Here is a 12,162-nt window from a genome sequence, read left to right on the forward strand (position 1 = left end):
TCCTTTAACGTATAAACGCAAGTCAAACTCAAAAGTCACTCACAAATATAACTTTCGCACGCATATATTTTAGAACTGTATGAAATCTGTGTATAAATGATCAAATTAAACTACGTTTCTTTAAGCACTTCGTTCCTAAAAAAATTAGACTAATGTTGAGAGGGAAAAATTTGAACCTAAATTTTGAACATGTTGAACTTTTTTTTTGGCCCCTAAATTCTAAAATTTACAAGAGTTTTTGGATTATTTTAAAAAGGATTTACCAAGAATTAGCCATCGATTTATTCTTCTCCAAAGATAAGAGTAAAATAAATCTTGGCCGTTATATTTTCATCGTTAAGGACTGAAGAATACCTAGCTCGTTTTCAGGTATTAGTCCGAGCTTCTTCTTTGAGTTTGGATTGAGTTTGAAATCTTTTTTTTAAGTTGATCCAATACTTGCAGCGGCTAAATTTGTAGAAGGATGGTCCCAGAAGCGTGAGTTTAAAAGCCTTCTTCATCCGTTGCTAAGTTTGTTGCCGGCATAAAAATCGGTGGTTCGATTCAGATCCACGTAGGTGAGGTTCGATTCAGATCCACGTAGGTGAGAAGATTCATACACGTTTTTATTACGTGTCAATATATGTTGTATTTGGGTTCATTTAAATTTAGGCTTCTCTTCTCAAACAAGAAATATATACCAAAATCGGAGAACTTCTTCTTAGGAAGATGCATAAACTCAGCATACTCTTTGCCTTCATCGATTCTGTGAAGCTGCAGGACAAGAGGTCTACGTGTAAAAATCCCTACATGGAAGACACTGTTTGTATATCACGAGGTAGAAAGTCTTTTCTTACAACACTCTCTAGCACTGAAGACTTTCCAGAACTCTACAATTCCCATCAAATCAATCAGATTGGTTACACACATTGCACTCCATACGCAACAGTTTTTGATTAAAAGCAAAAAGATCTTACAAATTTGCAACACCAACCCAAGGATATCAGAGTGTTAAACTCATACAGGCTACACTCCAAATTCCGCAACATCACTTATCATTTAGCAAAAGTATAACAGAATAGATACCATGGATGAACGAATCTAAAGTTAAGATGGGGATTAATAGCCAAAAAAAAAAAAAGACCTGACCCAGTGCCGCCAGCTATAGAGTGGCAAGGAACAAATCCCTCAAGGCTGTCACTTCCATCAGCTTCTCGATCAAATTGTCTGCTTACAAATTGTGAAAACCTAAAAGGCTAAAAGGTATTTCCAAAAAATATCAGATGCATGCATATTATTAGATTCTAATAAAACACATTCGTTATTATTTCTACTTGTCGCATTTTGTTAAACCTTAAGAAATAAATTTGATGGAATTTGATAGCAGGTTCCATATTTTCGTGACTCAAAAACCAACCTTCCAATCGGAAGCAAGCACATGTTATAATGTTGAAAAAGGTTGGACGTAAGACCAAGTTTGTTATAGCGTTGAAAAAGGTTCCTTATGGATCTGTGCCGCCAGCTAGAGTGGCAAAGAACAAATCTTTATCATTTTAAAACAATATTTAAGGTTTTTATACACAAATTAGGAAAACACATAATCTTTTATGTAATTTACCTCTTTTACCTGAAAAGATCATTACACAAAATGAATTCAACCAATTAGAAAAGAGATGTCTAAATATAATTTGTCCAAACAGATTAAAAACTTTTAATTTTTGTTAGAAAGATAAAAATATCAGATCTTAAGGAAAAAAAATTACAAAAACATCATTTAAAGTGATATGGCAAGAGTCTATTTATCACAAATAAATGAATTACAAATTAAAAAAAATGACCGTAAGCTATACATGTCATTTGTAAAGTATAAGCAGATTTTTTTCTAAACAACATGTAAATCAAATCTCTAAAACTAAGAGTATTGTAATTAGTTTTCACGTAGTTGATATGGTTCAATAATGGTTAACCAATGGGAATCACACTGGTGTTGATATTAGTTTGCACATATTTTGTAAAGTATACATGTCATTTGTAAATTATAAACGAATTCTTTTTCTAAACACTAGATAAATCAAATCTATAAAACTAAAAGTACTGTAATTAGTTTTCACGTAGTCGATATTGTTCGATAATAACTGTAAATAAGATGAAAAAGAAGATTAGTCCGAATGTGTTTTTAAAGGTTTCAAAGGTAATAAACACGTTAAGACACTCTAAGGGCATCACCATCGGTAGTCTCTATATTTGAGTTTCTCAAATCAGTATCTTGCTACATCTGATGCCATTAAGATCTCTCGTGAAGTTGATCCAAAAGGTGCTGGATTCTTCCCTCTTTATATCTTGATACGACTGCTTTCCAAATTCACTTTGAGTTCTTTTTCTGTGGTTATAAGCGACTGGGAGTAGTCTGGGACATAGTAAATATGGTTTAAGTTCTATGGAGCTTTGTATATATGATTGAGTTGCGTGGTCAGTGCCTTGTGGTAATCTTATTATGAAATTATCTTTAGTAAACGAAGACGATGGTCCTTGCAACTAATATACCTTGAAATTAATTTGAATTGGTTGACTCATCACTCATCTTGTTTAATGTTGCTTCGTTGCACTTGCTGTTCTCAGGAGACGGGACTTTTGGAGTTTTAGCTAAAATTGATCTCATGGACCAAGGCACTAATGCTGTTGATGTAAGTTTTATATTCAGACAACAATTTTATCTCTGAGTGCAATATGAAAAAGACACAATAAAGATTAAATATAAGAATCTCACTAAATAGTGGTGAGTAAATAAAATATTTAACAGTCCCTAAATGTTTCTATATATATATGTTTGGAGATTTCAGATACTTGAAGGAAGGGCATACAAATTAAGATATCCTTGGGTTGGTGTTGTCTTTGTCTTGTAAAAGGTGTTACCGCAGAATTAGCTCTCTTTATGATTTGTCCCCCATCTTGCAATAGCCAATATCAATGGTTTATTATTGACTGTTCTATCACAAGGTCAAGTTAAGAAACTCAGTTATAGACTTTTCTTTTGGGTACACAGGTACTATAAATGTAGGTAACATGTGCTTGCTTCCGATTGGAAGGTTGGTTTTTGAATCGTGAAAATACGGAACCTGCTGTTGTACTTTTCAGAATTCCAGCAAATTTATTTCGTTAAGGTATAACAAAATGCTATAAGTAGAAATAATAACGAATGTCTTTTATTAGAATCTAATAATATGCATCTGATATTTTTTGGAAATACCTTTTAGCCTTTTAGGTTTGCACAATTTGTAAGCAGACACATGGTTCCTGCGTGCATTGCTGCAAGTGTGCCACTCAATTCCACGCAATGTGTACGTCACGGGCAGGTTACAGCGCTTTCCAAGAAGTCCCCATATGTTCAAACTCCCCATAGGGTAATCTTATATCCACTCTATATATATCTATCTATCATCATGAGAGTTGGTACTCCTTACCATTGATGATGTCATAAGCTGCTGGTTCCTGCTTTAGAAGAGACAACAAAGACTCTTATTTTGGTGGTGTATTTGATATTTCAGATCAGTGGTCTTATGTTAGCAAGCCACAACATATATAAAGATATAGAGACATTCTCATCAAATAACTGAAGATTCATTCCCATAAATTATAATTTATTTCAAATTATCTTATGTTTTAACATATGCATTACAAAAATACATGTGTTGAAATTATAAAATCAAACATAAAAATATTACTAATATTCTTAAATGAATATTTTTTAAATGATACATATTAATATTTGAAAAAAATTTGATCTAAAATAAATTTCATCGTTAAACATTCAGTTTAGTAATCACATTTAACTATCTAATTCATCGTAAAACCATAATTCACTTCTTCATGGATTAGAGTTAAAATTTAATAAAAAAAAATTAATATGAAGGGGTATATCAAAAAGGGTATTTATAACAAATTCTCTAATACTTTGTCAATTTTCATCAATTAACCAAAAATTCATTCCTACAAACTCATGTTTTCTATTTTTTTTTTAGGTTTCCCATATTACTACATGCATTAGAATCTTTAAAATAAAACATTTAAAACTATACTAATACACATCATGTACTGAAATTTTTTCTTTTTAAGTTCATTATTTTTTCATGGTTTTGTGTACTTATTTACAATAAAATTTAATATTACAACGATAAATATAATTTATATCCGACTAAAATTATGTTAAATAACTTATGTTATTCTTTTTAACTTTGTTATTTATTATTTATTGATTAATATACATGCTTAATAAATTAAGCTTTTGCTTACATATGTCAAATTTTATCGAGAACACACGTATAATACAATTAGCATACAATGATACAATGGAAAATATATTGATTTTGTTAGTTTTCATTTTTGATTTAAAAAACTAATTTTTTAAAAATATAAACATGTAAAATTCTGTAAATATAATTAGCTATCCTAAAATATAAACATGTAAAATTCTGTAAATGTAATTAGCTGTCATACTACGTTTATAAAATTAAAAAAAAATTGACACGTGTCAACATCTAATTAATATATTTGACACGTGTCACGATCTTGTTAATGAGTAACTTTGACATCAAACTTTATATAATAAGATATATGCATAATATGTAATTATATGCTCTAATTTACGTAATATATATATATATATACTTAAAGTTTGATCTCATAGTTAAATTTTGACAAACAGAAAGAAAAAAGAGAGAAAATATAATTAATATAGTTCACAAAATTGCACATAGCTATAATAATATAACGAAGTTTAATGATATTATATTTGAATAAACTATAACAACAATTTATTTGTTTATATTATGGTGAATATCTAAAATCCTTTTTCTTTTACAATTTATAATTGATAGTATAATTTTATTAATTAGAGTATTATATAAATTAATTGTATAATTTTCTTAATTCTTTTTTCTTATAGAATTAGTAATTTTAAATTAGATTTAGTATATCTTTTTTTTATATACATATAAGAATTATCTTTTTATATATATCAAAAAAATTTAAATGTTTTATTTCTTATAATTATCTTATTAATTTTAAAATTTGTTGAAACAAAGTTTTTGTATAATAGATAGCAAAATTTCTAATTGTTAAAATTGACACGTATCACGATCATATGAGTTACTAACTTTAAAAACCAAACTTTATATAATAAGATATTATTATCAAGTCAATATAAATAATCACCTAACTCACAGTTTTTTTTATCCATGTATTTGATGAATAGTATTTTCAGAATCGCATAAATTTAGATGATATCTATATTGTTATATTGATAAACAATTTGTTATATACGTAGAACAGTAGTTTAGTCGTTGAAAAAAACAAAGAGTATTTTAGTCCAAATTAAATAAATGAATTAGAGAACTAATTATACAATAATCATATATGTATTCTTAACTTTTATGTCTTCCTTGTATTTAAATTAATATAGCCCTCATAAAGTCATGGTCATTTATTTAAGAAACTAGTGAGAGAGCTCGTGAAATATATTGCATACTCAGAATAGAAAACACGTAACATTTAATCATTTTGATTGGGCTTATGATTTGATATAAACAGAATTTGTTATTATCGTGTGTATTTGTTGTGTGATTTTTTACAATTATTATTATTACATGTATAATTAAAAATTTAAAAGCCAGGTTTAAATTACGAAAACAGCCCTGAGATTGAGAGAGAGGGGCTGAGATTGCCCGGAATTGGCTATCCTTGTCACCAAATACTCCCACTTTTAAGGTATAGATGTCATTTGTAAGGTATAAACAGATTCTTTTTCTAAACAACATGTTAATCAAATCTCTAAAACTAAGAGTAATGTAATTAGTTTTCACGTACTTGATATGGTTCAATAATCGTTAACCAATATGGTTAGTGGTGTACATAGTGGTTAACCTATTGTTTTTTCTCCTAGGATCACTCTTATTTGTGGGCTTCTGAAAAAATTAATCCGATTTCTACGGCCTATGTAATTTGATATTTCTAGTGGAAGGCCCATTAAACATTATAGGCATATAATTAAAGATTTTAAAAAAAAAAAAAAAAAATCAATTTCGTATTTTCAATAATCACGGACATAATGAAACAACAAATGAAACAACAAATGAACATTCGCTTTCACTAAAAACGTAAAGAAATTTCAAATTTGGGTTGAAGAGGCGAAAATGACACACGGACTATACTACATTCACAAACATAGAGAGATATCAAAATTAAATAAAGGAAGACGTCCGATAAAGTCATGATCATTTATTTAAGAAACTAGTGAGAGAGTTCGTGGAATATTTGCAGACTCAGAATAGAAAACACGTAACATTTAGAGAAATTCTTTTAAATACCACTAAAAAAGTTTTTTTTTCAAAAATAGCACATTTTAGTTTTTTTTTCCAAAAATACCACAAAAGTTTTTTTTCCAAAATTACCACTAACACAAAAAATTGAATTTTAAGCATGTAGAATATTTTTTTTTATGTTTGAGTTAACAAATTTAGTTTTAGGATTTAGTTTTTAGGGGTAAGGTTTAGTATTTATAATTTAGGAATTAGTTTTTAGTATTAGAACTTTAATTCAATTATGTGGTATTTTTGGAAAAAAATACATTTTAGTGGTAGTTTTGCAAAAAAAACCTAAATTGTGGTATTTTTGGAATAAAAACTTATTTTAATAGTATTTATGACAATTGCCCTAACATTTAATCATTTTGATTGGTTTTATGATTTGATATAAACAGAATTTATTATTATCTTGTGTATATGTTGTGTGACTTTTTTACAATTATTATTACTACAGGCATAATAATTAAAAAAATTTAAAAGACAAGTTTAAATTACGAAAACAGCCCTGAGATTGAGAGAGAGAGAGAGAGGCTGAGATTGCCCGGAATTGGCTATCCTCGTCACCAAACACTCCCACTTTTTTCTCCTCCTCGACCAAAAAAAAATATCAACAGAAGATAAACGAAAAAAAAAAAAAAACCTAATCAATCAATCACAATATATACATACATCTTTTGGTCTATGTCTTCTTCTTCTTCATCATCATCATCTTCTTCCGCACGATTTCAGTCCGCCAGTGTAACCTTTGTTCAATCTCTCGCATTTGCCTCTCTATTCTTCGTTACTGCTATATTTTCTCCTCGATTTATCCTCTAGGGTTCTTATTGATTTCCGCCCTTTCTGTTTTTAGAATCTTGCTCCCTTCGTCTCCCTCCTCCTCCTCCTAGGGTTTTCTTCCATTCGATTCCCCCAACCCCGTCTGCGATTTCTTCTTTTTTTGCCCAATTTTACGGTGCCTCATTTAGATTCTTACAAATTTGTATTTTGTTAGATTAGCTAAGGTAGATCGAATCTTCTTTATTAGGTTCTCGGTAGCTTATTAGATTTTTTGAAGCCGCGATAGATAGATAACAACGGTGGTTGCTTAATAGCAACCGTTAAATAGCAAAAACGTAACGGGTTGGTAAAAAAGGTCTTTGAGAGAGAGGTTTCCTCCGAAGTCGGTGACTGTAACGGGAGAGACCTAATTTTTTTTTGTTTGCATGGGTGAGCATGATTCATGGGCGGCTTCTCCGCCGTCACCACCTACTCTCTTATTTCCCAACGGTTTATTGCCGGGCAAAGCTGCATCTGTCACAAGGCCGCTCGATGCTGAGCGATGGGCTAAGGCTGAGGATAGAACTGCTAAGCTCATTGCTTGTATCCAGCCTAATCCGCCTTCAGAAGATCGCCGCAATGCTGTTGCCAGTTACGTTAGGAGGCTTATCACCGAATGCTTCCCTCAAATTCATGTGAGTTTCGTTGGATTCTTGCTTTCGTTTAAGTTTACCCTGATGAGAAAAATGTGTTCTTTATCCAATATCTGATTCTTTGACTTCAAATCCGTGTCTTACCAGATCTTTACTTTTGGATCTGTACCTCTCAAGACTTATTTGCCTGATGGAGATATCGACTTAACTGCTTTTAGCCCTAACCAAAATCTTAAGGATTCTTGGGCGAATTTGGTTCGCGATATGCTGGAAAAGGAAGAGAAGAATGAGAATGCTGAATTTCATGTCAAAGAAGTCCAGTATATCCAGGCTGAAGTATGCAAATATTAAAATGCTTCTTTTATCTCCGCTTCTTATTTTGGTGTATGAACCCTTGATATTATTACAAGTAAGGTTCAGTCTCTTGACGTACTGGATTGTTTAATAATTTTTCACTGGTAAATTGTTTCAGGTAAAGCTAATTAAGTGTTTGGTGGAGAATATTGTGGTGGATATATCATTCAATCAGATTGGAGGGCTGTGTACATTGTGCTTCCTTGAGGAGGTTAGCTGTCCACCTAAGACAACATGCCACTTGCTTTCTCTTGCTGAGTGATGTAGATCTTCTGATTTCTTTACCTCTGTGTTTTTTTTTTTCATATGCAGGTTGATCACTATATTAACCAGAACCATTTATTCAAGCGTAGTATTATATTGATTAAAGCCTGGTGTTACTACGAGAGCCGTATATTGGGAGCTCACCATGGGCTTATTTCAACATATGCCCTGGAAACCTTGGTTCTTTACATATTCTATCTTTTCAACAACTCATTTTCTGGACCCCTTGAGGTAGTCTCATTACAAAGCTGTCTTTATTTTGTCAAGATTGCTTCTTCAGTTTTCCTGACTGGATTTTGCTTGCATTTGTAGGTCCTCTATCGTTTTCTTGAGTTCTTTAGTAAGTTTGACTGGCAGAATTTTTGTCTTAGCCTCTGGGGCCCTGTTCCTGTTAGTTCACTACCAGATGTAACAGGTATATACGAACTGCTGCCTATCTTACTTTTGCATTACTTATGCATCGTCACTTTCTCAAGTACTGATTGTCATGCTATGCAATTTTTGGCAGCTGAGCCTCCTCGAACGGATGTTGGAGAGTTACGAGTTAGTGAAGCATTTTATAGAGCTTGTAGTAGAGTTTATGCAGTTAATATAGCTGCCCAAGAGACACAGGGGCAGCCTTTTGTTTCCAAACATTTCAATGTTATAGACCCTTTGCGTGAGAACAACAACCTTGGACGCAGTGTCAGTAAAGGTACTTGCTTGGGTTGAGTGCTGCTGCCTATTCTTTATAAACGGGTATCATTGAATGCTAATTTGTGAATCTGCAATATGCATTCTGTGCAACTTGTGCCTTATTGCTTACTGGACTTGTTCTTTTCTTTATAAAGTATGAAGCAGAAGAGGCACAAACATGTTGACTTACGTACATGCTTGGCTTTTGTTTTTGTTGTCTCAGGTAACTTCTTTAGGATACGAAGTGCATTTACCCTTGGTGCCAAGAAGTTGGCTAGGTTACTTGATTGCCCTAAGGAGAATTTGATCTATGAGGTTAACCAATTTTTTATGAATACATGGGAAAGACATGGCAGTGGTCGACGTCCTGATGCTCCTGGAAATGACTTATGGCTATCAAGACTTGGAGAGCCTGAGCCATATCAACAAGCTATAAATGTTAGTAATTTTTCAAGCAACCAAAGAAACCAAAATGCTGCCCGTCTTGGTGGGATTCATGGAGCTCGGAGTATGCCCTCTCAACAGAACAACGGTGGAACAGAAGTTATATCTGGAGTAACATATCAAACGCAAAAGAGTCGAGGCAACTCTTACCAACCTGCCAAGGAAGTAAACTCCAATCAAAGTGCTATAAATGATAAGCTTCAGCAAACTGCTAAGCCAGAAATTGTGGTGAATAATTTTCATGGTAGGCACCTTTTTGCCAGGACCCGGTCTAGTCCTGAGCTTACTGAGACATATGGTGAAGCTCTTTTACAATCACGTCGTAGTAGAGCCCCCGAAGCTGGGAAACGCCAAAGTAATACCAGGGTTGATAATATCAGGAAGAAGAATCTGGAGTCTGAAACTTTGTCAAGCAGTGTCAGATATTCGGCCGACTCATCGTCAGTCAGGCATACTCCATCTCCTCGAAGTCCTGATAGTACTGCTGACATGGGCAGTGCAGTGAACAGTTACTATGATGAATTAGGGTCAGTTTCCGTGAATGAAGACTTCTCTGTTGCAGGGGAACAGGAAGACCAAGATTTTGTTAACTCGATGACATCTGTTACTGGGCAAGGTTTTAATGGACACTTTCCTTTCCCTTTTAATATCTCAACGGGTCATTTACCGTTTCCAATTACACCTTCTATCTTAGCTTCAATGGGATATGGTCAGAGGAATGTGCCTGGTATTGTTCCTTCTAACCTTCCTTTCGTCGAGACACCTTGGAGTACTAATGTGCAGTTTCCGCAAAACTTTGTTTCTTCACCATTTACCCATTATTTTCCCAGTGGATCCCACCCAATGTCAGAAAAGCCAAGCAACCCTGGTATTGACGACATGGGGTCTACAGAAGTAAATGTCGACGAGTCTGACAATGATCTGTGGCACGAACAAGAAAGGAGAACTCATAGTTTTGGACTTGAAAATGGTGGTTATCGAATGCATCAGGCAGATGATAAACATCTGTCATCTTCTGCAGAACGCAGTTATGTACCCTCAAGTAGGAAAAACCGGCCGACAAGGGGAGATGATTTAGAAAATTCACACTCTCCAGTCAGAGGAAGCAGTCAAATTCAGAGTGAGGAGAGAACTGCAGGCTCTAGATCTGTGTCTGGTGCTAGTTCCGTCCGAAGCAGGACTTCATCTGAAAGCTCTTGGGATGGGTCAACTACAAGGGGGTCAAAGCCAGCTAAAGATAGACGGAACAGGAAAGTAGTGTCTGGGGCTGCATCGGCACTGTATGGAAAAGGAAAGAGTGTTCCTGAGCACTCAATCCAGATTGATGATGATAACAGAGAATGGATTCCTGTATCTAGCAATGAAATAACAGATAGAGATGTGGGGCCTCGTCCTACTGTCCCTTCATTTCAAGTTCAGAGGAATCAAATACATGGTCATGAACTAGCTCAGGCAAGTGGATCAGAGTCTTCAGTGACCCTTGCTCCATTTCTCCTAGGCGGCATGCAACAAAACGAGGTTGATAATTCTGGATACACGTTTTATCCCACAGGGCCACCTGTCCCGATCGTTGCAATGCTTCCAATGTATAATTATCAAGCTGGTGGTAATGCGCCATCAGATGCTCTGGCAAGCCACCACAGTGTGGATGAAGGAGTAGAGAATCATGATCCGTGTAAAAGTTTTGACTCTTTCAGGGGACTTGATCAGTCTGATATAGTAGCTTCTTCGCACTCCACTAGACTTGGCTCTTCTGCAGAACAAACGGAGCACAAAATTGATATCCTCAATGGTGATTTTATAAGCCATTGGCAAAATTTGCAGTATGGCCGCTCTTGCCAGAATTCTCAACATCCGCCTGTGTTGTACCCTGCTCCTGTTGTAGTGCCACCTGCTTATCTTCAGGGGCGTTTACCATGGGATGGTCCTGGAAGACCTCTTGCCTACACCAATGTTGTAAATCAACTCATGACCTACGGACCTCGTCTTGTACCTGTTGCTTCTGTACAACCTGTTTCAACTAGGCCACCCAACATTTACCCTCGTTACACTAATGAAACTCCCAGATATCGTAGTGGGACGGGGACATATTTTCCAAATCCTGTAAGAAATTAATACCTTCCTTGAGCTTCCGTTATACTTGTGTGCATGTTTTGGTTAATCGAGGGGCAAATTTCATTTTATTTTTTGGTCTTGTGATGTGTTGATCTCTGTCCAATGGTCTTTTGAATTTCAACAAACCTGAGATATTTTCTAATGCTAAAACGGAGAGCTTTTACCTTGCGCTAAATATCTTTAATGAATATACAGCATGATCTGTCAGCTTCCCCCTAATCCCATCCAAGTCTGCAACTATTTGGTCATGTTGCAGGCTATATGGTTCTGTATCTTTTCCATTCCATATATACCTGCCTTGCTTGTTATGCTATGCTCATATTGATGGCACGTTTTTGTTGTCTCCTTTACTGATTCTGTCTTGTCTTTCCTGTTTCTTTTATCTCCTGATCTAAAACTCATGACAGTTTTGGTTTGCCACACTTCTCTAAATTTGTGCTGAATTTGTTGCAGAAGATTTCTCCTAGGGAGCAGCGTCCTACATCTGGCATGAGGCGTGGGAATTATGGGCATGACAGAAACGACCATCACAGCGAGAGAGAAGGGAGTTGGATTGCTGGTAC

At 34.3% G+C, this 12,162-nt stretch overlaps 1 protein-coding gene across 1 annotated transcript in view; it reads left to right on the plus strand.

Moving 5' to 3' along the window:
• Window positions 7,010–12,162, plus strand: part of LOC104789832 — an 8,646-nt gene continuing 3,493 nt past the window's right edge. The window contains exons 1-8 of the mRNA XM_010515473.2: window positions 7,010–7,789; window positions 7,895–8,083; window positions 8,220–8,312; window positions 8,414–8,596; window positions 8,678–8,780; window positions 8,874–9,059; window positions 9,264–11,587; window positions 12,053–12,158. Coding sequence (XP_010513775.1) covers window positions 7,541–7,789; window positions 7,895–8,083; window positions 8,220–8,312; window positions 8,414–8,596; window positions 8,678–8,780; window positions 8,874–9,059; window positions 9,264–11,587; window positions 12,053–12,158 — 3,433 coding nt within the window. The 5' untranslated portion in view covers window positions 7,010–7,540. The remainder of the gene's footprint in view (window positions 7,790–7,894; window positions 8,084–8,219; window positions 8,313–8,413; window positions 8,597–8,677; window positions 8,781–8,873; window positions 9,060–9,263; window positions 11,588–12,052; window positions 12,159–12,162) is intronic.

This window comes from Camelina sativa, chromosome 5 (assembly GCF_000633955.1).
Source record: "Camelina sativa cultivar DH55 chromosome 5, Cs, whole genome shotgun sequence".
In the NCBI taxonomy this organism is placed as follows: domain Eukaryota; kingdom Viridiplantae; phylum Streptophyta; class Magnoliopsida; order Brassicales; family Brassicaceae; genus Camelina; species Camelina sativa.